We start from the raw sequence: 22,767 nt of genomic DNA on the forward strand, positions 1-22,767 counted from the left end.
CCCCGGACGCCGTCCTTTCCCCCACCGGTTCGGCCCGCTCCATCTAGACAAACATGCCTTCGATATCTGTTCGAGGGTGCTGGGAGAGGAGCATCCCGACACGCTGACCAGCATGGGCAACCTGGCGTCGACGTACCGGAACCAAGGCCGGTGGAAGGAGGCCGAGGCGCTAGAGGTGCAAGTGATGGAGACGAGAAAGAGGATGCTAGGAGAGGAGCATCCCGACACGCTGGCCAGCATGAACAATCTTGCCTTCACTTGGAAAGGGATAGGTCGTGATGGAGATGCTCTTGGCTTGTTACAGACCTGCTTTGATCTCCAGCAACAGGTACTAGGCGAAGCTCATCCGTCTACAGTGTCAACGCTGTCAGCTCTGGAGGCATGGCTAGAGGAGAACGAGCAGCCGGTAGTGTAATAGTCTTTATTATTGCGATAAACAACGCGTCAATTGATATTTTTTTTTCTTTTCCTGCTACTGCCCCAGAGATGTGACTAAGCCAGTGACAAGACGAAGCGCAACTACTGTCACGAGGCGGAGAGTCGTTTTTGACTGCTCTTCTTGCTCCTAGCTCAGGTCAGCAGGCAGTGAAGCACTGTGCTGGACTGTGCGGGACAATTAACGGTGGGAACAGGCACAGGCACGGTGTAAGCGCCAAGAGACCCGAAAACAGGCCCGGGGACAGTTGAACAGAGAGTAAAAAGCGGAAGGCGATTTCGCTAGTGACTGTACCTACACATACCGCATGGGCAAAGCGGGCACCGCCCACGTCCTTACCTGACAAAGTGGGCAGACATTCCAAGAGAGTCGATATAGCGTTACCAGGGAAGCCCACCCAACTATTATACGACCACCTGTCCCGAAGCGAGGCCGGCGTGCTTGCTCAGCTTAGAACAGGCATGGCCAAGCTCAACACATACCTGCATCGCATCAAAGCAGCACCGTCAGATCAGTGTACGTGTGGACAAGCCAGAGAGACAGTGGACCACTTCCTCTTCCGATGCAAGCAATGGGATCAACACCGTAGGGAGATGCTGCAATGTACGGATGTCCACAGGGGGAACCTCTCCTTCTACCTGGGAGGAAAGTCACCCTCGGATGACAAGGACTGGTCCCCCAACATGCGGGCGGTGCGGGCGACGATACGTTTTGCCATTGCCACAGGTCGTCTGAGGACTGAACAACAACAGAATGAAGCAAACTAACAACACCATCCTAAACCCCGACTAACACCCCCCTTCATCTCGTGTCACACGGAGTAAGCGCGCTTCAGCCGCCGAAGATAGGACGTTGGACACTTGGAGACTAGCCTTCAAGCCAGCTTACTATTCGTACTACTAACCCACGAGCATCCGCAGCAGAGAGGGCAAAATTGTAAGGAGATAAGCCAGAAAAGGAGGATGTACGGGCTTCATGAGATCAGGATCCATTTTAGGATATGTATTAGTAGATTGCATGATAGTTGCCCTTTCGGGTTAGGCCCGCCGGGCGGAATAAATTTTGTGTGTGTGTGTGCGTGTGTGTGTACCTTCACCTGTAAGCTCTTATCGATAGGTTTTCCATTGCGGACAGACCCCTGCACACTACCCCGCCATCTCCAACACCCCACACCAGAACTGCCAGCCGCAACTTCGCGACTGCCTGCCGTGCATACGCAACTCCATCACTTCCGAATATAGGAGCCTAGCTAATCTCATAGATTTAAGCCCCAGAGGCTGTCCACATTCCGTTGCATCTCTCAACCGACTGCGTACATACATACCTACGAACCACCTCTCCTAACTGTCAAGATGCCCCCCTCCTCCCCCACACTCGTGGTACGTCACCCCCCATCCACTCACTCGCTTAAGACACATTCCCTCCTCAATCCCACCCACCACCCATCCCAACTAACATTCCACGCTCTCTCCCCAACTCACTAACCCCTTCCCCCCAGCCCAAAATCAAAGTCCAGCTCAAGCTCTCCATCGCACGCCTGCGCATGGTGCAGAAGCGCGACGAAGCCCTGGCCAAAACCCAGCGGCGCGCCATGGCCACACTCCTAGAGCAGGGCAAGACGGATTCGGCGCGCATCCGCGTCGAGAACATCATCCGGTCCGACATCATCACCGAGCTGCACGAGGTGCTGGAGCTGTACTGCGAGCTGCTGCTCGCGCGCGCGGGCCTGCTGGACGCTCCGCCCCCGTGCGACCCGGGCCTGGAGGAGGCGATCAAGAGCGTGATTTACGCGGCGCCCAAGACGGAGATCAAGGAGTTGGGCGCGGTGAGGGCGCTGCTGGCGGAGAAGTTTGGGAAGGAGTTTGTGTTGCAGGCCATGGAGAATGAGGATGGGCGGGTGAGTGAGCGGGTTGTGCGGAAACTGAGCGTGGCGCCGCCGAGGGAGGAGCTGGTGCAGGGGTATTTGGAGGAGATTGCCAAGGCGTATGGGGTGGATTGGCCGCCTGGGAGGAGGGCGGAGGAGGCGTTGGGGGAGCCGCCGGGGTTTGTGGACGGGGAGGATGGTGAGGATGATGGTGGGTGAGGGGGGGTGGGCAGCGGGCGGGGCAGGCCGGAGAAGCCGTTGCCTGGGGAGGATGGGGAGGCTGGCGCGAGGGAGGAGCTAAATATGGGCGACGCCGCCGAGGAGTTTTAGCCCTTCGAGCCCGCTACATGTCAACTCCGCCAAGCGCGTCGACCGGATAATATCCACCCGAAGGTAACGCTAAACAAGGTGAAGTTAACACCAACAAAAAAGCCGGCTGCTGCTAGCAGAAAGCCCGTGGCAAAAAAGCCAAGTATTGCGAATGGGGTACCGAATGTGGACAAGCTGGCGAAGAGGTTTGCTGCTCTGAAGAGGTAGAGTGTTTGCTCGGGGTGTGTCGTTACGCCTTGGGTATGGCGTGGTTGTTTTATTGTTCTCGGTCTGGCATTGGGTAGGGTGGTTCGATGGAGTTTGGTGTCTTCGTTTCCCAGATCCCGTTGGCACTATCAAGGTGCATACCTGAATTTGGAACCCAGTTTGCTTTGAAGCTCCTGTTCTCTCCCAAACACAGTGACGAAGCAACAGCTGATTGCATGCAGCCCATGCCAAAGAAGGCTTAGGGGAAGAGAATCACTCTTTCATCCCAACATGTTGTTTGTTACAGCAGCATAAACACTTCGACACCACTCGTGCACGACAATCACATCGACACCATCGCCGAGGAGACTAACAGTGCCATTAACCAAGACATTCAGTGATATAAAACTGTGCTCTATTGCATTTCGCATTCCCACACTTTATTTGCGAATTGATCCTGCCCCTCCAGTCGACCGTGCCTTCCTCAACAACCCCCTCAACCCAGTGGCCATCCTTTTTTCTTCGGCAACTAATTTCATACCTTACTTGCCCTAACCTTTTCTCTTCTCATTGAGGCAATTGGTCACCCGACTAAAGATTCTTCTGACTTTTTCCTCGGGTTGCGAGTGGCCCTGTCCTCTCTTGTCTTCATCGACGTCTCCTCCACCATCCGACTTTTCTCTCCCTCGTTCGTTCGTCCCAGCGAAGACACCGAGATTATTTTATTTGAAGGAAAAAGAGCCAGTTTACACATCTTATTTTGCGCAGTTCCCCCCCGAGTTGTTTGGTCGATCTTGTGTGATCGCCAGGCTGTCAGTCAACCCAAGCAACCCAAGCAGGACCGACTTACAAACAACCACCCCGACCTTGCAACCTCCATATATTCTGTTCCCCCTTTTTACAGCGAGGAAGCTCGTGTCTTCCTAAGTTTGTTGGAATGGGCAAACCCGACGACATGGAGCAGATCCTTGAAACTTTGAGGCTTGAAACTCTCAAGGATATTCCTCTCACTCAACTTTCCGAGGCGATAAAGAGGAACCTACCGGACGATGTGGACAAAGGACAAATCCTGGACATTTATATAATGTGGCTCCATCCTCGTCTCGCAGATATTGATGTATCAGCCAAAGGGCATCTCGGCCTTGAGGTTTTTTACCTGTACCATTTTTTGCAGACTTTGCCCGGCGACCATTCTCGCCTTGCCGACGCCTTTCATGACTGGCAGCGCAGCCAGGCTGTCGGAACCTCCGATATTTCGACGAGGGTTAGGATTGCCGAGGCCGAGTTCCGCAGACTGATGCCCGCCTCGCAGAATAAGCTTTCAGAAAGTAACACAGATTCCTCAGTGTCAGAGAACCGCTTCGGCAACATGCACCCTGACAGGGCTAGGCTCTCTCAAAACACAGATTCCTCAATATCAGAGGACCGCTTCGGCAACATGCACCCTGACAGGGCCAGGCTATCTCAAGACACATACTCCTCAATAGCAGAGGACCGCTTCGGCAACATGCACCTTGACAGGGCCAGGCGATCTCAAGACACCTGCATGTTCATCGAACTTGATGATGATGACGATGACGGCGATGCTGTTCTCATCTCCTCTAAGTCCAAGCGGAGCGGCCATGACTCAGTCAGGGGTAAAGGCGGTGGTGGGCAACCTGAACTATCCTTTTTGACAGGATCTAACAAGCTGCCCATGAATGGCAAAGCCGAGATCAATCACAAAGAAAACTCAGAAGGCTCTGGGGCCTCGAAGTTTGCCCCAAAGTCGGTCTCGAAGAAGTCGGTCTCGAAGTCGGCCTCGAAGGCGGCTTTGAAGTCTCAAGGAAAGCCAGTATCGAAGCCCAAATCCAAGTCGGGGTCAAAGTCAGCCACGTCCGCCACTCCACCAGAAGGCAAGGCAGCCCGCGGCCCCTCCAACGTGAATCTAGGATCTATGACACAGCAAAGGTTGGCATCCGTAAAGCACAACGGCTACCCCAGTGATGGGCGCCGAGGCGGCCCCCGCGAGTACCGACCTGTTGAGGCTCGGGATCGCTCCCGGTCGCCGCTGCGCAAACTCGACAAGCACATTGGCAAAGACGCACAAGACCCCCCGAAGAAAAACCTTTCAGGGAGTCAGACCCTCGCTCGAAACAAACGTAAAGCCTCGCCCCCGTCCTCGCCTCTCGCCTCGCGGAAGAGGAGCAAACGGGCCATAGAGATCAGTAGTAGTCTGTCGAATTTGGCCTCTTCAAAAGTGAAGGAGCCTCTTGAAGAAATGCGACAGCCGCGCGACGACGAAGCCAATGAGAGACACGATTCTCGCGCCAATGATCATCAACCGGCTGGGCCCATCCAGCAGACGAAGCGCAACCGGAAGAAGAAGAAGACCAAGAGTAGTCTGAAAGTTTTGCCATCTTCGAAAGTGAAGCAGCCTTCCGAGGAGGTGCGGCTGTCGTATGATGACGAAGTCAACGAGAGGCATGAGAGTAATTCTCGCGCCAATAATCACAAGCTCTCCGAGCTTATCTCGCGAAACAGGCGCACCCGGGCCAAGAAGATCAGGGATAGCCAGATGACCTTGCCACCTTCGAAAGTGAAGCAGCCTTCTGAGGAAGTGCGGCTATCGTATGGCGACGAAGCTGATGAGAGACGTGAGAACAATTCTTGCGCCAATGATCATCAGCTGCCCGGGCTTACCTCGCCGAAGAAGGCTACCCCGGTTAGGGAGGTCAGGGGCAGTCGGGTGGTCTCGCCCAACTTGAAAGTGAAGGAGCTTCTCAGGAGACCGCGGGCGTTATCTGACGGCGAGATCGATGAGACGTTTGAGCTTGCCGTTCTCGAACTGATCAGGGTTGAGAGCCTCAAGACGGATCTTCTTCCACTTGATCCCCCCTCTAACCCCTTCTCGGCCTTCTCCTTAGAGGGCCAGGAGAGTCTTTTGCGGGCCAATAAGACTTCTAACGAGCCTCGACTCCGTGCGGCTGATTTTTACGATATGTGGGATGGCGAAGAGCGGCCGCCGGAGTCCATCGACGCTGAGACGGCGGCCGACACAGATGTCGCGAGGGAGCCTGAACAGGCTCTAGTATTGGCCCAGGACATGGTTGAGTTGACTATGGCGCTTGCTGAGCTGGCCAATCCGAACGTTATGGAAGGAGAAGATGCGATGGTGGCCGAGCATGAACCCGAGATGACCTTTGTTATTTCTCCTGATGCCGCACGCCTGGAGATGCTCGCCGAAGGAAGTTTCCGGTCCGAGATATCTCCCACTGTTGAGGCAATATTAGAGGACTGTGAACCCGGTACCATTGTCGAGCCTACCAACAATGGGGTGCTCTCAGCCGAGAACGTCGCAAAAGCGGCGGTATCAAACACGATGACCGAGGAGTCCAACCAAGCTGTTCCAACCGGTGCCTTCCCGGACCAGTTTGTCGCACCTGAGGCTATTGATGCTAGAGAAGCTGAGTCTCTTTCTCCTCGCCCTTTCGATGAATCACTCATGGAGGCTGAGGTGACGGCTACAGCGGCCAACAAGCTATCAACCACATTGGGCGAGCCTGTGGAACTGGTCGCCGGGCCCGGAGCCGACATAGAGATGGCCGAAGGTCAAGGTTCTTTTGTTACCGAGGACCCGGTTGCCGCTCGTGATTGTGATATATGAACGGCATTTGTCCTCAGTTTCTCGCTGGTCACGACCTCTTGAGCTTGGACATAATATCGCCGCGGCTGGGGGTTTTCCAGTTCTTGATGAGCAAGCTGCGCTTCATCAGAAGACGAGCTGGGCGACATTGGTAGCGAAGACCGGCCAATGCTACTCTCAAAACCCTGTCGCTCCTTTTTCTTCTTTTCTTTTCTTTTTCCGCTTCTCTGCCTTCGACGAGCGCAGTCAGCGGCCTGCATTTTTCTAAAGCCGATGTAGTTTAGGCCTTGCCTTGTTATTGTTTCTGCTTGCTTTCGAGGTGCGGTCGGGGGTGGCATCGGGGTGGCTCCCCAGCGAAGATTCGGCGGGCGTGAGAGAACACTGGCTATTGTTGTGTGATAGATTGTGGGATATAGAATTTAGATAGTCTGAGGCGCCGCCTTCTTCGCCGTTTCCTAATTATTGATACAATACACTTACTCCTAGCCCCGTTGGTCCTTTCGGCGATTCCCCGTATTCTCGGCGATTGTACGTTGAATATGGTCGTACCAGGTCCCTCGTATTCTGTATGTGCTTCTGTCCCCTCAATACCGTCCTTGGACATGGCTTGATGTCTCGTCATCCAGTGCCACACCTCATCCGTCCACCTCTGCAGCCTTTTCAAGTGGCGTTACCGCAGCCGTGTGCTGTCACAATATGGGCAATGGCTGCTCGGCGCAGCACATCTGCCGGCCCACCTCGGCTGATTCATAAGCGGTCCGGCGAGACCGCCGCCGCCTTCTTGCGCCAAACCCAACCCCCTAGGTCGCTCCCCAACTCAGCTCCTCAACATAGTCCGTACGCATGCCAGGGCGAACAACCTCCACCCGACACCCTGTAGCAGGACATACAGCATCCACCCATTCCCACCCTCAACCCCCCGTAGCAATCACTCCAACTTATCCAAATGCTCCAACCTCGTCAACACGACCTGCTTGCTCGTCTCCTCAATCTCCCCGGCCAGGAACACCTCATCGAGAATCGCATAGACCTTGTAGAAGTTGAAGACGAGGTCGAGCTCGCACACGTTGCCGAAGAAGGCGTCGAGCACCTCGACGAAGAAGTGGATGGCCTCGAGGAAGGCGAGCTCGTTGTCGTTGGTGTCGACACACGCGCAAAAGAAGAGCCCCGCGTACCGCCGGTACACCACCTTGTGGTTGCGGAACTCGACGAAGTTGGACTGGTACTTTTGGTCGCGCGGCGCGACGAGGCGGTGGACCTGTTCGGGGGGAGGGGGAGGGAGGAGATGGGTTAGTTAAGATGGGGGGTGAGTTGAATGGTATTTAGGTACTTACCTCTCCTTTGAGCTTGATCTTTTCCTCGTCGCTATAAGGGACGTACCACTTGGCAAGGCGGGTTTTGCCCCTGGTCGATGTTAGCGGTCGGGTGGATTTATTGGTTTCAGGGCTCGGGCTGAGAGACGCACTGTCGGTTCTGGATGAGAATAAAAGACAACATTGCTGCGGCGCGGAGTGCCCGCGTGTTGTCTTGCTGCCGCGCTGCGCTGGGATGTTGAAGTCGCGGTTGTCGGTTCCAGGGGATGGGAGTGGGATTGGGGATCGGGGATTCGATATGAGAAGGGTTAGGGTTGGTATCTGATTACAACCGGCCTTCAAGGTGCATAGGTACTGACTGACACGCTCCCTCCCACTCAAACATGAGACTATCGCCAGTTACACAATAAATTGGAAGCGTCTAGATCAAATAATTAGGTAGCTCAAATATCTGATAACCTTGTCCCATCTTCCATGTATCACCACCGCCAAATTCCAACCTCTAGTGGTTCTTGTTGCCCAGGTCGTCTAAATGCTCCAAACGCCAATGCTGCTGCCATCCCCTGCCAGTTCTACATAGCCCCCCCCTTCAGACCCAACAAAACATATTCTAGTTTCATTGGAAGATCCATGACACAGTTTGAAATCCCACCTGAGGATCCTATCTCGCCGGCGAGGAATCTAATCCTCAGCAGCCCCCTTGCCTTCCTCCTTCATCCGCTCTTCATACTGGCGCCGAATGGTCATAAGCGTCACAACAATGCCAAACCCGCAGGCGATTAGGGTGACAAAGTACGCATTCTTGTAGCAGTCCACTCCGATGGGACAATATCGCTCGCCGTCGGGTCCGATCACGGTGTGACTGTCGAAGACCACGCCGTAGAACAGGTTGAAGATATTACCGGAGATGGCGGGAGCCAGCGTCATAAAACCCCAGTTCTGGCTCAAGCCGTGAATGCCGAATGACTCGGCGACGATAGAGGGGAAAACGCCAAATAGGAAACCGTAGCCTAAACCCGAGAGGCCTGAGACGAAGGCGAGGAAGTTCGGGTTCGAGATGTTGATGGCGCAGACCTGGGCGATGCAAAAGACGAAGCAGGCAACGACGAGACACCATGCGCGGTTGGCGTGCATAGACTTGACGAGAAAATCGGAGCCAACACCTGGGATACTGTCAGTGCCGCGGCGGAGGGGGGCAACGGAAGGAAAAGCTTACCGCTCAGCAGTCTACCACAGAAGCTGCCGACCGACAGTATGGAGACGTGCATCTGCTGCCGATGGACAAGGAATGCCTCGTCGACCGAGTCGTCGTAGAGCTTCCAGAGCGCCTTGACGTCTTGGCCAATGTTGCTGTGCCAGAGGTTAGCTAGCTGTACACTGGAACAGTGGAAAATGTTTGCCCTGTATGGCCAACTCACTTGATGGTCATCAAACCAATGCCCGCCAAAATGCCCATGATGGTAAACAGCTGCCAGAAGTCGACGCTGCGCATAAGGCGCCAGCCACGGATATCTACACGACGGGAGCGATCTAAATCAACACTGTTCTGGACAAGGACCTCGCCGGCCACCGACGACACCGACGATTTGGACATGAGGGAGGACGTCTCATCCGCATCAGCCTCGTGAGACCGGCCGTCCGGGGGTTGCGGCAAGGCCGCCTCGACATCAACTGGGCCGCCCGCGGCGGCGGGGGATTCGGAGGAGGGTCCGGCCGTAGCGACGGGAGTCGTGTAGGTGGTGGGCGACATACCAGGGTCTGCGTCGATAGAGCGTCGTCTGCCATGTTGACGACGTGCGGCTTTGGCCTCTTCGGAGACTGTGCGGTGCAGCTGCTGCGAGTCGGACAACCCGGATGTGCTCGGGAGGCTCTGGTAAGAGGTGTGCGGGTAAACCTTGAGGAAGAAGAAACCAGTGAAAATAAGAGCGAAGGTGCCCGCAGCCAGAAGTGTGAGGAACGCGCTCGTATCGCCAGGGAAGAATATGCCACCGCAGAGGGAGAAGAAGAAGGCACTGAGGCCGAAGGCGGCCAAGGGGAAAGCGGTCGCGGTGCCCCGGTGGTGCGGCCAGTTCAGGGCGGACGTCTTGACAGCGGCAGCGAAGGCCATGCAGCCACCCAAGCCGGTCAGGAAGGCGAAGAAGCACAGAGCCGGCACGGAGCCTGATGCCGTCTCCCAGGCGGCGCGGAAGGGGACGTAGCCAACGCCGAGGCACAAGGCACCGGCGAGAACGGCAGGGCGCGGACCGCGGTGGTCGACGAACAGACCGACGGGGACACCCAGGGCGTACATGCCCATGTTGCCAGCCAAACCGATGAGGTTGATCTGGGTGGTGGTAAGGTGCAGTTTGTCAGCGAATTGCGGCGCCCAGGCCGAGTAGCCGTAGTTGGTGCCGCATGCCAGCGAGATCATGACAGCGGACACGCTGGACACCAGCCGGGCGCGGTGTAGGTTTGCGTCCCTCATTATGGTTGGATTTGGGGAGAGTTAACGGGGAATGCTGTGGATTGCGAATGTTGTTGTCGATCGATATCACGGGTTAAGTTATCGCGATAGACTATCACGTTCAAGTATGTATCACAATGAAGTATCACGATAAAGTTATCAAGGTGCAGCTTCAACCGTATTGAGGCATCCCGGCGGGGGATTGAGCTTTGTGCGACCAGAAGTCGCGGTACCGTGTGTTGGCGCGGCACGCAGATGAAGAGTATGTTATTTGCAGTTGTGTGATGGCGACCTCATCGTGGGTGAAGGTGGCAAGAGGGATGAAGGAACACAGCTTATAGCAGATGGCAGAGAGAAGGAAGGGCATTTGACGCCTCTGGCCCGTGGGTTTCAGAAGCCTTGGCATATCCGGGGTCGGCTTGGACCCTGGTGACAATTGACATGCTCGTTCAGCTGCCTGCTATCAGAAGCGGGTCTCGGTTCTTGCCGCCGCTTTCGCTGGTCCGGACCACTGATTCGCCGATCGGAAATTGAGAGCCGACATGGGATCGCGGGAATGCAGCCCGAAGACTCCCCAGGCAAGCTTGGTAAGCCAGGGTCAAGCCACAGGCCCGATATGGATGGGACGAGAGTTACGAGAGGGAGGGTTCCTTGCCAAAGGCCGCCTGATAGCAAGTCACACCGCCCGAGTTCCTGGATCTTGGGGTCTTGTGGACGGGAAATCTCCAAGCGAGTGGGACGCATGACACGCCGGATGCAAACCAAAAGAAAACTCAGTTTCTGTCGGTCAAGCCAAGCCCCGAGAAACACTCCCATTACCTAACCTGCCTCGAGCCTGTCCGGTCTGGACCAAGTCACGTGGCGTAGGCTCAAGAGAAAGGCCGGCGGCCCCCGTGCTTGTGGCGCAGCAGGGCAGGCAGTCTGCGACGGGTCCACTGGCGAGACATGACAAGACTGGGTGCCTTGGCACTTGGCGCAACCGCCGCTGCAGCTGCTGCCGCAGTCGTCATCCAATCCGTTGGCCACCCGGGCCTTGCTTGGTTCAACACTTCGACCTCCAGTCAACCACTATCTCGACGACCATATCGCCTAGCTACACCAGTGTCGCTCCAATACTCGACACAACCGCGCTGCTTGCCGATGAAACACGGTGGCAACTCTCGTCACCCGCCATTGAACAACAACACCCCTCCACTTTCCATTCGGAGAAGGCCCGGAGCCTTCCACGACCATCGCCATGGGCGCTCTCCTCTCGATTCCGCTGATGGCGGTTCCGAGTATGGGCACCGTATGTCGTACCGCTGGCTCCCATGGCGCAATTCATAACTGACACTCGCGTAGCTCCTCTCATTTGGAGCCACCTGCTGCGGCGCGGCAACATGCTCTATGGTGTGTAGCGCATGCGGGAAATGCGGGAACAGGTAGGGATTCCTCATCACCAACCTCATCCACCCGGGCCGTCGCGCTGACATGTCTCCTCTCCCCCAGTGTCGCTACCCGTATTGGCTACGCCCTCATCCTCCTCATCAACTCCATACTATCGTGGATTATGCTCACGAAATGGGCCATCGAAAAGCTGCAACATCTGATGCTGGACTACGTCAAGATTAAGTGTGGCGACGGCGACTGTTATGGCTGGCTGGCCGTCCACCGCATCAACTTTGCCCTCGGTGTGTTTCACCTAGTACTCGCCGGCCTCATGCTGGGCGTGCACTCGTCCAAGAACCCGCGCGCCGCCATCCAAAACGGTTATTGGGGACCCAAGATCATCACTTGGCTAGCACTGATTGTGCTCACATTCTTCATCCCGGACACCTTCTTCCAGTTCTGGGGCAACTACGTGGCCATCGTGGCTGCCATGCTCTTCCTCATTCTCGGACTCGTTTTGCTGGTCGACCTGGCGCACAACTGGGCCGAGTACTGCCTCGCGCAAATCGAGGATACCGAGTCCAGGACGTGGCGCGTGATCCTGATCGGTTCGACCCTCGGCATGTTCCTCGGCTCTATCGCCATGACCATTGTGCAGTACATCTTTTTTGCGTCGAGCGGCTGCTCCATGAACCAAGCCGTCATCACCATCAACCTCCTCCTGTGGATCGCCGTCTCGGCCATTTCGGTCCACCCCGCCGTTCAAGAACGCAACCCCAAGGCCGGCCTCGCTCAGGCCGCCATGGTCGCAGTTTACTGCACCTACCTCACCATGTCTGCCGTGTCCATGGAGCCCGACGAGACCGAGGACCACCGGTGCAACCCCCTCGTGCATGGTCAGGGCACCCGCACCACCACCATCGTCGTCGGCGCCATCGTGACCATGCTCACGGTTGCCTACACCACCACCCGCGCCGCCACCCAGAGCCTCGGCCTCGGCGCCAACCGCTCCGGCTCCACCGGGCAAATCCGCCTCCCCGACAGCGAAGCCGACTACGAGCACGACCTGGTCACCCAGCAGCCCACCGCCCGCAAGCAGATGCGCGCCGAGGCCCTTCGCCGCGCCGTCGAAGAGGGCAGCCTGCCCGCCGACGCCCTGCTCACCGATGACGACGACAGCGCCAGCGACAACGGCAACGGCAGCACGGCGCGCAACGATGACGAGCGCGCCAGCACCCAGTATAGCTACGCCATGTTCCACGTCATCTTCTTCTTGGCCACCGCCTGGGTGGCCACGCTCTTGACCATGGACTGGGACGACTCCCGACGGGACGACGATTTCGCCACCGTCGGCCGCACCCTGTGGGCGAGCTGGGTGAAGATTGCCAGCTCGTGGGTATGCTACGGCATGTATGTGTGGACGTTGATTGCGCCGGTGGTGCTGCCGGAGAGGTTTGAATTTGAGTAGATTGTTAGATACCACGGTGTGCTGTAGGCTTGTTGGGGTCTGTTCCTTGGTTGGTTTTGATGATTGGGATGGGGGGATTCGCGGTTTGGTTGTGGCTGGCTGGCTGGGCTGGGTTGGTTGCTGACATATGCATTTTCTTTTCCCTTTTCTAACTCCCTCATGTCACTCGGTTTCGCTCTCCATGTCTTTGTCTTTTGCCCTCGCTCTCGCTCTGTGTCTGTCACATGTTTGCTCAATGTCTCGGCCTGACTATATCCGTTTCCTGCGTTCGTGTCACACATTGCGATGCATCTATGGCATGCGGGGCGCTTTTTGCTGTCCTCCTGATCTGCTATCGGACGGCAAAACTCTATAGATCAAGTCAATGTAGCTGTCAAACAATCAGCCACGTTGAGAGCACAGCACAGCATGCCACCATTATTGCTTTTTATGTGCGCGGCCGTAAGGAGAGTTGACTGTCGACCTGCTAACAAGTCACTCATCTATAGTTCATATAACGCCATCTATTTTATCAAGCTCGTTTGTATGTACATATACAACAACACCGTAACGCAACGCCGTCGGGACCTTCCCGAATTCTCGGATACGGCGGCCGCGGGCTACCGAGTGTTTTAGAGGGGTGGCAGGTATTGATAGGCCTTGGGGTTTCCCGTGCCAGACTCCGTCGCGTCTCTAGACGTCGGGTGAAACCATGTGGCCCCCGATCGCGGGACGCTCCGGAGACGGCACGCCGGGACCATGAGGGTCTGCGGCCTGCCGAGCTTCTGAGGGGTCGTGCGCCGGGTGCACAATGGATCTGGGGCGTTTATATCTTCTTAAATGCCCAGGCGACGTTATGAACGCACACTAGCTCTAGGGAGGACCAACGAGCCTTTCGTAGACAGGCCGGCCTTTACTGATGCCGTGGCGTCTCTCTGATGGGTACCGCGCCCTGCGCAGTGGGAGATGGGTATAAGGGTGCAGGGAGGGCGACCCGAAGCCGCGGGCTGCAGTAGCCGCATGAGCGCGTTGTTTGTCTTTCTTCTCCCGGTCCTCGACTCCCCTCCTCCCCCCTCCCGACTCTTGCTCGCTCCTCAGTCCTCGGTAATCTCGCGTGACCAGCTGTCGGCATTATACGTTACATCACCCTTGCAGCCGCTGTGCGACTTGACAAAAGGCCCTAGAAATTTAGGATTGTCGGAGTAGCGGTCAGGGAGTGGTGAGTAAACAACGTGAAGGCCGAGTGTGATGATATTGCGGCGACGCCGACACCGATGAAGTGTATTAGCGGGCCGAGTTATTTCCTCTGCTGACTCTGCCCCGGAGACTATGGCTTTCTCACTCTGGCCAAAGCCGTGCACAAGCAAGGGTCGACAGACTAGGATACCCTCGATCCAGGGCCAAAACGATGCATGCACGTGTTGTGGCAGGCCGTTTGATGGCCGACGTCCGAGTCAAAACCCGACGTCGACAACCCCCCACCCGAGAGGAGCGGTGATAAGCTGGTGTTACCAACGCGGGGGATTTTCGCTCCTGTCAGGGCTGCAATAGCCGCGGTGCACAGATACTTGACGATGTCCGAGCCAAAAGGCGCCCTATCTGTACGACACTTTGGGTGACGCAGAGGAGTAACCCCTTGCGATATTATGGTTGGGATGGTGTCTGGTTAGAACACCAGAACCCGCTACTTCCGAGGAAATTGGGTATCTGCCACGGCAATGGCGCCCTCGCCAAACGGCCGTCCTGTGACGAGATGCCCTTGGCAATGACGCTTGGAGAGCTGAATATTAGACGCGCCTTCGGGAAGGTGCATGCAGGACAGGATCGGAACAGCCAGCGCATCCAACACCCTCTCATTCTCTGATCCGGCCCAGCACACCACCCCCTTCGCGATAGCTTTCTCGCTCTCGCGGCCGAGTACCGGATACACATCTCGATATGCCTCGACGCCACACAAAAGCGGACGGTAAAACCGGGCAAGTCCAACCGGCTGTCCAAAGTGGTGGTAATCGAATGGGGCGGCGAGCAAGGGGTCTTGGGCATACGGTTACGTGCCATCACTTCTCATCTCTATCGACATCTTGCAGGCGATAACCTGGGGAAATCGGGTGCTGGCGTTGTGCTGGTCGGGGAAACGAGACAACCCGTATGGCTGGCCACAGGGGTGCCGTGGTCTGAGAGGGCGTCCCCTGCCACATGCTGCAAGAGCAAACAGATATATTGCTCTGGGCCGCTGCCGCATATTGTGGTCATTGCGACCGGTCAAGCACGAGGACCATACGCAGCAGGTAAACGACGCACATTGTGTAGTCCGTCTGCTGCTCTGGTGGCGCTTCTGGCGGAGCAAAACACACGCGTGGGGGCTTCGGCCGGAGCGCTGTCGACACGCATAACTATCTGAAAGGCCGAACCGAGAGCAGGAGTGTGGTCGTACAGCGCGCAAGCTCTTCGTTGATGAAAAGAGATACCGGTCCGTTAGGGTACCGGCGAATGGGATCTGAACGCGACGCGAATGAGATTTATGCCGCATGCGACGCACGGATTCATGGCCGTGGTGGGTGGTGGTTGACCAACAAGTCGTTGGGAAATGAAACATCTGATCACCAAGGAGCAGGTATGTACCACCGGCACAGACTTCCGGGTCAGTAGGAAACTGCAGTAGCAAGCAATAGGAGCGTTGACACGAAGTTAGACAACCGGGTTCTTCCTTCAAACCGAGATCGCCCAACACCTAACCAATTCCCTGGGTGCCACGATGCCTGCAGGGGAAGTCGGCAGTGGCCGTTCGATATCTGATCCCGGCTTGGAACGCGAATGGCGCTATCGACGGTTGACATGTGCAGTGGCATGGAGACAGGGCGAGGGGGCGCGCCTTTTTTTTTTTATTCCTCATTCTAGCAGGAGGCCCTGTTCCGCAGGGTTTCCCTTGGCGGCGATTGACTCGCAGCCCGGATTGACCGGCCTTAGGACGAAAAGTGTATATAGACCTGACCTTTGCGCTGGCATAGGACGGACGGACAATCTCCTTCGAGGTGACCCCCAAGATCCTCGCTGTTGAGCCTGATATCCCGAATCTTCGACGCCCCGACCAACCATGCCCCACAGCGTGAGAGATCACACGGAAACCCAGGACGCACACCGAGGGTTAGTCATGTTTGCCGTTTGTCGAGTCAAGACCATGGACGCCTTCTTATATGCATAGTGACGATAAACTCAGCCCGCCGCCCTCGGCGCTGGCTAAAAATGCAGCGCAGCAGCAGTCACCAATGCTGAGATCGTGGAGCGACGAGCTTGATCCCAAAAATCTTACCATCAACGAAGCTCTTTTCATCAGCGGACTAGCGGGGTGAGCGTCAACCACTGCTTGATGACGAAGCACTCGGGTTAACGATGCAGTAGCCGTAACGAAACCCAAGATGCCGGGGCCAGCCAGCATGCCAACGCCGCGCGGTTGTAAGAGCGGCGCGAATAAGTGTGGTTCTGGGTCTCGTTTGTGGATATATGGACTTTTCCATGATCCGGCCACCTGTTTTTGTTGTATTTCAGTGCCTTCGATTTTATGCAAAACTTTATCCCTTTGTGCCTGAGAGATGATGCCGGAGCCTGCGCGCCGACAAGCCAACCGGTTTGTGTAGCCTTGAGAAAGATCCACACGCGGCCTAAGCCGATACAGTGGCGCCTTCAGCGTCGGTGTCATTTGCGTGGAAGCCATCCAGTGACACAGTTACGGCACCTGCTTGGACAAGCTGGAGAAGGAGGCAAGTATTAGCTGTGGGAATAAAACTTGACGGGGACGGACTGCTTCAACTTACAGCACGGGACAAGTCGTCTATCAAATCGTCCGCATCCTCGATGCCGACGCACAACCGGATTATATCCTCAGGCATCTGGCGCTCCTGCCTCGTCTTCGCATCGATGCTTGCATGGCTCATACGGCAGGGCATGCTGATGAGACTGTTGACGCAACCGAAACTGACACTGATGCCCCAAAGTCTGGCCGCCTCGACAATCCTCTCAGAGAGCGCGACGTCCCCAGTCTCAAACGAAAGCACAGCGCCAGCACCCCGCGCCATTGACCAATGGAGGTCGTACTGCGGATGTGACTTCAAGCCGGGGTACCGGACGCGGAAGCCATGTGATTCGAGGAATTCAGCAATTCGCTGGGCATTCCCCTGCTGCTTTTCCATGCGGATGGCCAATGTTTTGATGCCTCTCATCAGCAAGAACGAATCGTTTGGTGACAACCCGCAACCCGTCGCGTTGATGGTAAAGTACATTTTGTCGCCCAATTCTGGGTCGTTACACGCAATCACACCGGCCATGATGTCGTGGTGGCCGGAGAGATACTTTGTGCCCGACTCATAGACGATGTCTGCGCCAATATCCAGGGGGTTTAGAAGCATGGGCGAGAGCATCGTGTTATCCACGACCACTAGCGCTTTGCTGTTGGCCTCGTGGGTTGCTCTCGCAATCGACGGGATGTCCACGATTTTGATCAATGGGTTTGTGGGAGTCTCGAGCAAAACCATGGCCGTCTTGTCCGAGATCACAGTTGTGACGCTGTCGGCGTTTGTGGTGTCGACATGGTGTACCACAACCCCTTGATTGTTCTTGAGGTACGTGAGGAGCCGGTTTGTGCCACCGTACAGATCGTCGCCAGTGATGACTTCGTCCCCTGGTTTCAGCAGGCGCGTAATGACATCCAAAGCGCCCATGCCGGACCCGACAGCCAGAGCGCGGGTCGCATTCATGATTTTGGCCAGGTGGCGCTCGAGGTGCGTCCGAGTCGGGTTGCCGGAGCGGGTATAGTCATACTCGTTGCCGCCGTTGGACGAGGTCTGCTTGAAGGTGGCCGACTGGTAGATGGGGATGCTCGAGGAGCCATACTGGTCTTTGGACTCGGTGTAGACCAATTCTGTCGCCAGAGCGTATCGCTTCCTTCCGGAGAGCGGGCTCGAGGGGGCAGGTGAGGGAGGGAGAGCGTGACCGTCGACGTCGACTCTGGTGAAGACCTTGTTGGCGGCCTGCGATGCAGGGCTCATTCGGTTTGGAGTTGCCATTGTAGTAATGACTGGGTCGTATGGCAATGAGTCAACTGAGGAGGGATGAAAGAGGAAGACGAGGCCCGCAAAGAGAGGGGCAATCGGAACCGCTACTGGACAAAATGGTGGACGGGAATTGGGTTTGAGGTTCCAAGAAGGTGCAAACTGGCAAGTCTCTTGGTGCCTCGTTGGGGAAAGAAAACCAGGAGAGTTGGGTATAATTGGGAAAGTTGCACCTTCCAATGGGATGGATTCTTGACAACCTATGACTGATGTGCTGAGTGTGCTTCTGGGGAAGGGACCCTGCAGACAAACAGGTGTCGACCGCCCTTTCCGTCCGACCCCGGAGAGGTGGGCAGGGATTCGGGATATGGGGTACTTTGACGTGGGCGGCAGGACGGTGCGGCCCAAGGTATCCGATATCCGATGAAGCCGCCCCGCTGTGGGGTTAGTGTATGACGTGCTTGCTAGGGATTTGGACGAGAGTGTAAAAGACAAGATTCGGCCCTTCCTCTTGAAGTTTGAAAAGTTGAGTTTCTCACACAAACAGCCGAAAGCGTAGAATAAGAAAGTCGGGAATTACGACGGATATTGGCTTGAGGCACATTGCTGTTTGAGTACTACACTAACCAAGTCAGTTTGATACCAGTGGCGGGAGCCGGTGTTGTCGTGTGCTCTTTCGGAAGCGGGATTCGAACCACAGGGACGAGTCGGCTAAACGCTAAACATCAAGGAAGTGACGCGGTGTTTCATTTGTCTGGGTATTACTCTATAGCCGGCTCCTATACCGGTACGTGCGCCTCATGATACATGAATTCTTACAACTGGGTAGCCGCCGAATTGCAGAAGTAGGGCGCTGGTGCGCTCGCGTCGTTCGGTGACCTAGGCGGATGTTGTTACTTGTTCGTCTTCGGTTTCTTCCACGTCCTCATACCCATCGCTTGACGCCTTGGACTGCGCTGCATTGACAGTACTTGCTGGTTCGGAGTGGGTTTCGGCAAGGACTCGACCGCCACGTCGGCCAAAGAAGTCCTGGGTCCTAATGCCCCTAACGTCATCGGGGTTCACCCGCGCCATGGCTTCCCCCGAGGCCCGATGCTGGCGGATATACTCTCTCATGGGGACCATGGCGGCATCTCTGCATGCTTCCTTGATATCACTGCCAGACATGCCGGCGGTGATTCTAGCAATGTAGTCAATATCGAAGTTCTCGGGATCGCGCTTGGTGTCGCCAAGGACTAGTTGCAAGATGCGCTGCCGTTGTTCCATGCCGGGGAGTGGCACGGGGAATTTCTTGGGCATCCTCCTAAGGATCGCCTCGTCAATGTCGTTGATTCTGTTGGTCGCCCCAAGTACCACAATTCGGTTGGGAACGCCGGCCGAGTTGGTCGACGTGAGGCCATCCCAGAGGGTCATGAACCTACGGCTGTTAAAATCGGGTCCTAGTGTGGAATTCGAGTTTTAACTTACTCGGCCTTGACCATACCGCTGGCCTCGTGCTCCCCGCTTCTCCGTGTCCCCAAGACAGCATCAATCTCGTCGATGAAGATGATTGATGGCTGTAGCTTCTTGGCCAGTGAGAACACCGCGCGAACTAATTTGTTTGAGTCGCCGTACCACTTCTCCGTCAGGGTCGAGATGTGGAGGTTGATGAAGGAGGCACCACTCTCGCGGGCCACCGCTTTGGCCAGCATCGTTTTGCCGCAGCCCGGCGGTCCGTACAGGAGCACCCCCGAGGGCGCCGCCAGCAGCGCGCCTCCGTGACGATAGAGATGCGGCATCGTTAGAGGGTATATGATGGACTCTTTGAGCTCCTCGATGATGTCTTCAAGGCCACCAACGGCGCCAAACCCGACGGGAATGTCTTCCGGTGCGACAACCTCCAGGGCTACTTGATTCTCGTATTCATTGAGAACCAGGTCCTCCACCCGGTTGGTATGCCGTGAGCCGTCGGTGCCCTCCTCGCCTTCGTCTCCGGCCTCGATCCGTTTCCGTCGTATCCTCTGGAGATTTGCCTGGGCCTTCCGACTCGCTAACTCGTTCTTCTCTCGGTCGGGGTCGACTAGCTTCGAGAAGTATGGCCCAACGAGTTCTTTGATTATGAAATAAGCCGATATTGTCTGCAGGCCATGCACGTTAGCATGTATGCAACGTCGCATATGGAAGAATCAGTCAACTGGGACATACTCCGGCAGCGACCATGATGCCCGACACAAGCTCCTTCATTCGTTTTTGGTCGTTCATGTTTGCGTTGCGGCGCGGCCGTTGGCGCGGGCCTAGATAGAAAGCGGACCGGAGACGGCACTTTCGATGTTGTAGGTGAAGAGACCAACTTGCGAAAATGAGCCTCGGTGATGTTCGAGATGATGGAGTCGGCCTTGCGACAGGACAGCGGTTGTGCCGAAACGACCATGTGTTAGCGCCACTGGTGGCTGAAAGAATGACAGGGGTTTAATCTGTACACTGTTGAACCCCTCTTAGCGCGGTGGTAACTTTCAATGTATGTAAATTACCGTAATACGATCACCGCTTCGGTTAAGCGCTGGACATTGAACATGGGTTTGTTTACACAGGCATTTTAGCGCCAGGGCAACCGCGCGACGCCCCTCCAACCCTCGTCCCATCAACAAGCCTCCTCAAGTTCCACCAGCCACAAGCCCGGCAGATCACGCGCCGAGCGTCTCTTCCCAATCTATCGCGTCACTCCACAGAGGACGCATCGCGACTCCCTCAAATTACGTTTCGCAAACAGCACCGGGACACGTCGCGAGTCGATGTCCAAGGCCAAAGCCAGGGCTCACTTGTTGCAGTTGGTGGATTCGGACTCGGAGGACGGAATCGGGGGGAGCTCTGCCAAAACAACGACTACAAAAAGCGCCATGCCTCCGAAAAAAGGAAAGGTAGGCCGCAAGGCTGCAAACAAAGTCACCAAGCCGGCGCCGAAGACGTCAGCCGCAGGGCGCCGAGCCAGCGACCGAATTGCCGAAGCTGTCGACGAGGTTACCACGGGTCATAAGCCGAGCAATACAAAGGGGGCCCAGGCGAAGGGGTCAGGGCGTGGGCGCAACCGTGCCGCGGCTGCTGGTGAGGAGGAGGAGGAGGCAGAGGAAGAAGATACGGTTATGTCAGAGGCCCCAGCGCCGAAGCAAAAGGGTGCTCGTGGCCGGCCAAAGAAGGCGGCGGTGGAGGTCGAACCACAACCTACTGCTGCGCGGCGAGCGAGGAAACCGGCCGCGAAGGCCGATGAGCCGGATACTACAACCGGGGAGGTCTCCGAAATCCCCGAGACGCAGCAACAGGATGCAACACAAAGTGATCTGGACGATGAACATGACGACTCCGTTTCGCGGACCCCAGAACGTGCAAAGGTCGGACGTGGTAGCCCCCCTGTCCCAAGCAGCGTTTCGAAGCGGCCTTTACACCCCCTGTCTCCGGAGAAGAGCGATCCCGCCGTACGCCGTCGGCTCGGAGAGCTGACACAAAAATACGAGAGTTTGGAACACAAGTACCGAGACTTGAAAGAAATTGCCGTACGAGAAGCCGAGCGCAACTTTGACAAACTCAAGAAGCAGTCAGATGATAAATCTAAAGGTAATGATAGTGCCTAGCCTCTTCTGTATTTCCCACTGACCTTTCCAGCGGCCGATCAACTCATCGCAAGCCTGAAGGCTGAACTTTCCGCGACTAAGGGGAGCGCTAAATCCATTCAACAACTCAAAAAGCAGCTTGAGGAAAGCGAAGCCAAAGCCGACGGCCTGCAAACCAAGTTCACCGAGTTAACAACCTCCCTCACCGAGTCCAAGTCTGAGATCAGGTCCCTCAACCTCAAACTAGCCGCCGCCCGAAGCAGCGAAGCAGCCGCGAACGCCGCCGCCAAGGTTCCGGGCAGCGCAATGAAAGGGTCAACAGGCGCCTCCCGCCTCGCGGCAGCCAACGCGTCTGAGGCAACGCTGGCAGCACAGAAGAAAGAGAATCTGTACGGTGACTTGACTGGTCTGATCGTGCGCAGCGTCAAGAGAGAAGGCGGCGAGGATGTATTCGATTGCATTCAGACGGGACGAAACGGGAGTATGTTAACCCCCCAATATCTTTCTCCCGCCCCCCCGCCCCCCCCCCCTTTCCCCATAAACACCAACCGACCGCTAACCCGTTCCCCCTTAGCGCTCCACTTCAAACTAGCAGTCGAGATTCTGCCCGAAGAGGGCGAGGCCCACTGCCACTACACGCCCCAGCTCGACCCCAACCGGGACAGGGCGCTGATCGCCGTGCTTCCGGGGTACCTCGTGGACGAGATCTCGTTCCCGCAGTCGCAAGCGGGCAAGTTCTACGCGAGGGTGCTGAAGGCGTTGAATGAGGCCGCCGAAGAGTGACTGGGCGCCGAAGAGTGACTGGGCGCCGAAGAGTGACTGGGCGCCGAAGAGCGAGTGGTTTTCTCGCCTTCTCGTAGAAAAACGCGGCGGTGGTGAGGTTTCTCTCCTGGTACTGGTTCAAGAGGCGGCGACATATACCCTTTCCTTGCCTTCTTGTCTGGCTAGTTTGCTTGGGTGCTTTGGAGCGTTTTGTATCATCGGAATTCGTATCTGGATTCTGCGCATGGATATCCGGATGTTCGGGGTCACACTGCATGGAACGTGCTGGGGCATTTCTAGGGTCACCATTTAATTCACGTCTGGAGTTAGGGGTAGACAGCATTCACTTCGTGGTATACATACC

At 56.3% G+C, this 22,767-nt stretch overlaps 9 protein-coding genes across 9 annotated transcripts; 5 read left to right on the forward strand and 4 right to left on the reverse strand.

The window, feature by feature from the left end:
* Window positions 1-112: 112 nt before the first annotated feature.
* Window positions 113-415, forward strand: CHGG_04535 (uncharacterized protein; the record flags this gene model as incomplete). The annotated part of the gene is made up of 1 exon (XM_001223748.1): window positions 113-415. One exon carries the CDS (start codon window positions 113-115, stop codon window positions 413-415), a length of 303 nt encoding a protein of 100 aa, XP_001223749.1.
* Window positions 416-1,788: 1,373 nt separating this feature from the next.
* On the forward strand, window positions 1,789-2,519 carry CHGG_04536 (uncharacterized protein; the record flags this gene model as incomplete). Its single annotated transcript, XM_001223749.1, has 2 exons — window positions 1,789-1,815; window positions 1,935-2,519. 2 exons carry the CDS (start codon window positions 1,789-1,791, stop codon window positions 2,517-2,519), a joined length of 612 nt encoding a protein of 203 aa, XP_001223750.1.
* A 1,252-nt stretch (window positions 2,520-3,771) lies between these two features.
* CHGG_04537 (uncharacterized protein) lies at window positions 3,772-6,462 on the forward strand (the record flags this gene model as incomplete). Its single annotated transcript, XM_001223750.1, has 1 exon — window positions 3,772-6,462. The coding sequence occupies one exon, from the start codon at window positions 3,772-3,774 to the stop codon at window positions 6,460-6,462; it is 2,691 nt and encodes an 896-aa protein (XP_001223751.1).
* A 907-nt stretch (window positions 6,463-7,369) lies between these two features.
* On the reverse strand, window positions 7,370-7,938 carry CHGG_04538 (uncharacterized protein; the record flags this gene model as incomplete). Its single annotated transcript, XM_001223751.1, has 3 exons — window positions 7,370-7,699; window positions 7,776-7,845; window positions 7,907-7,938. The coding sequence occupies 3 exons, from the start codon at window positions 7,936-7,938 to the stop codon at window positions 7,370-7,372; spliced, it is 432 nt and encodes a 143-aa protein (XP_001223752.1).
* A 497-nt stretch (window positions 7,939-8,435) lies between these two features.
* CHGG_04539 (uncharacterized protein) lies at window positions 8,436-10,218 on the reverse strand (the record flags this gene model as incomplete). Its single annotated transcript, XM_001223752.1, has 3 exons — window positions 8,436-8,917; window positions 8,971-9,104; window positions 9,173-10,218. 3 exons carry the CDS (start codon window positions 10,216-10,218, stop codon window positions 8,436-8,438), a joined length of 1,662 nt encoding a protein of 553 aa, XP_001223753.1.
* A 924-nt stretch (window positions 10,219-11,142) lies between these two features.
* CHGG_04540 (uncharacterized protein) lies at window positions 11,143-13,033 on the forward strand (the record flags this gene model as incomplete). The annotated part of the gene is made up of 2 exons (XM_001223753.1): window positions 11,143-11,485; window positions 11,595-13,033. 2 exons carry the CDS (start codon window positions 11,143-11,145, stop codon window positions 13,031-13,033), a joined length of 1,782 nt encoding a protein of 593 aa, XP_001223754.1.
* Window positions 13,034-16,671: 3,638 nt separating this feature from the next.
* Window positions 16,672-18,072, reverse strand: CHGG_04541 (uncharacterized protein; the record flags this gene model as incomplete). The annotated part of the gene is made up of 2 exons (XM_001223754.1): window positions 16,672-16,758; window positions 16,825-18,072. 2 exons carry the CDS (start codon window positions 18,070-18,072, stop codon window positions 16,672-16,674), a joined length of 1,335 nt encoding a protein of 444 aa, XP_001223755.1.
* An 864-nt stretch (window positions 18,073-18,936) lies between these two features.
* On the reverse strand, window positions 18,937-20,298 carry CHGG_04542 (uncharacterized protein; the record flags this gene model as incomplete). Its single annotated transcript, XM_001223755.1, has 3 exons — window positions 18,937-19,474; window positions 19,525-20,174; window positions 20,242-20,298. 3 exons carry the CDS (start codon window positions 20,296-20,298, stop codon window positions 18,937-18,939), a joined length of 1,245 nt encoding a protein of 414 aa, XP_001223756.1.
* A 97-nt stretch (window positions 20,299-20,395) lies between these two features.
* CHGG_04543 (uncharacterized protein) lies at window positions 20,396-22,424 on the forward strand (the record flags this gene model as incomplete). The annotated part of the gene is made up of 6 exons (XM_001223756.1): window positions 20,396-20,467; window positions 20,536-20,554; window positions 20,628-20,867; window positions 20,959-21,546; window positions 21,694-22,122; window positions 22,216-22,424. The coding sequence occupies 6 exons, from the start codon at window positions 20,396-20,398 to the stop codon at window positions 22,422-22,424; spliced, it is 1,557 nt and encodes a 518-aa protein (XP_001223757.1).
* Window positions 22,425-22,767: the final 343 nt, after the last annotated feature.

Source organism: Chaetomium globosum, genomic scaffold (genome assembly GCF_000143365.1).
Source record: "Chaetomium globosum CBS 148.51 scaffold_4 genomic scaffold, whole genome shotgun sequence".
In the NCBI taxonomy this organism is placed as follows: domain Eukaryota; kingdom Fungi; phylum Ascomycota; class Sordariomycetes; order Sordariales; family Chaetomiaceae; genus Chaetomium; species Chaetomium globosum.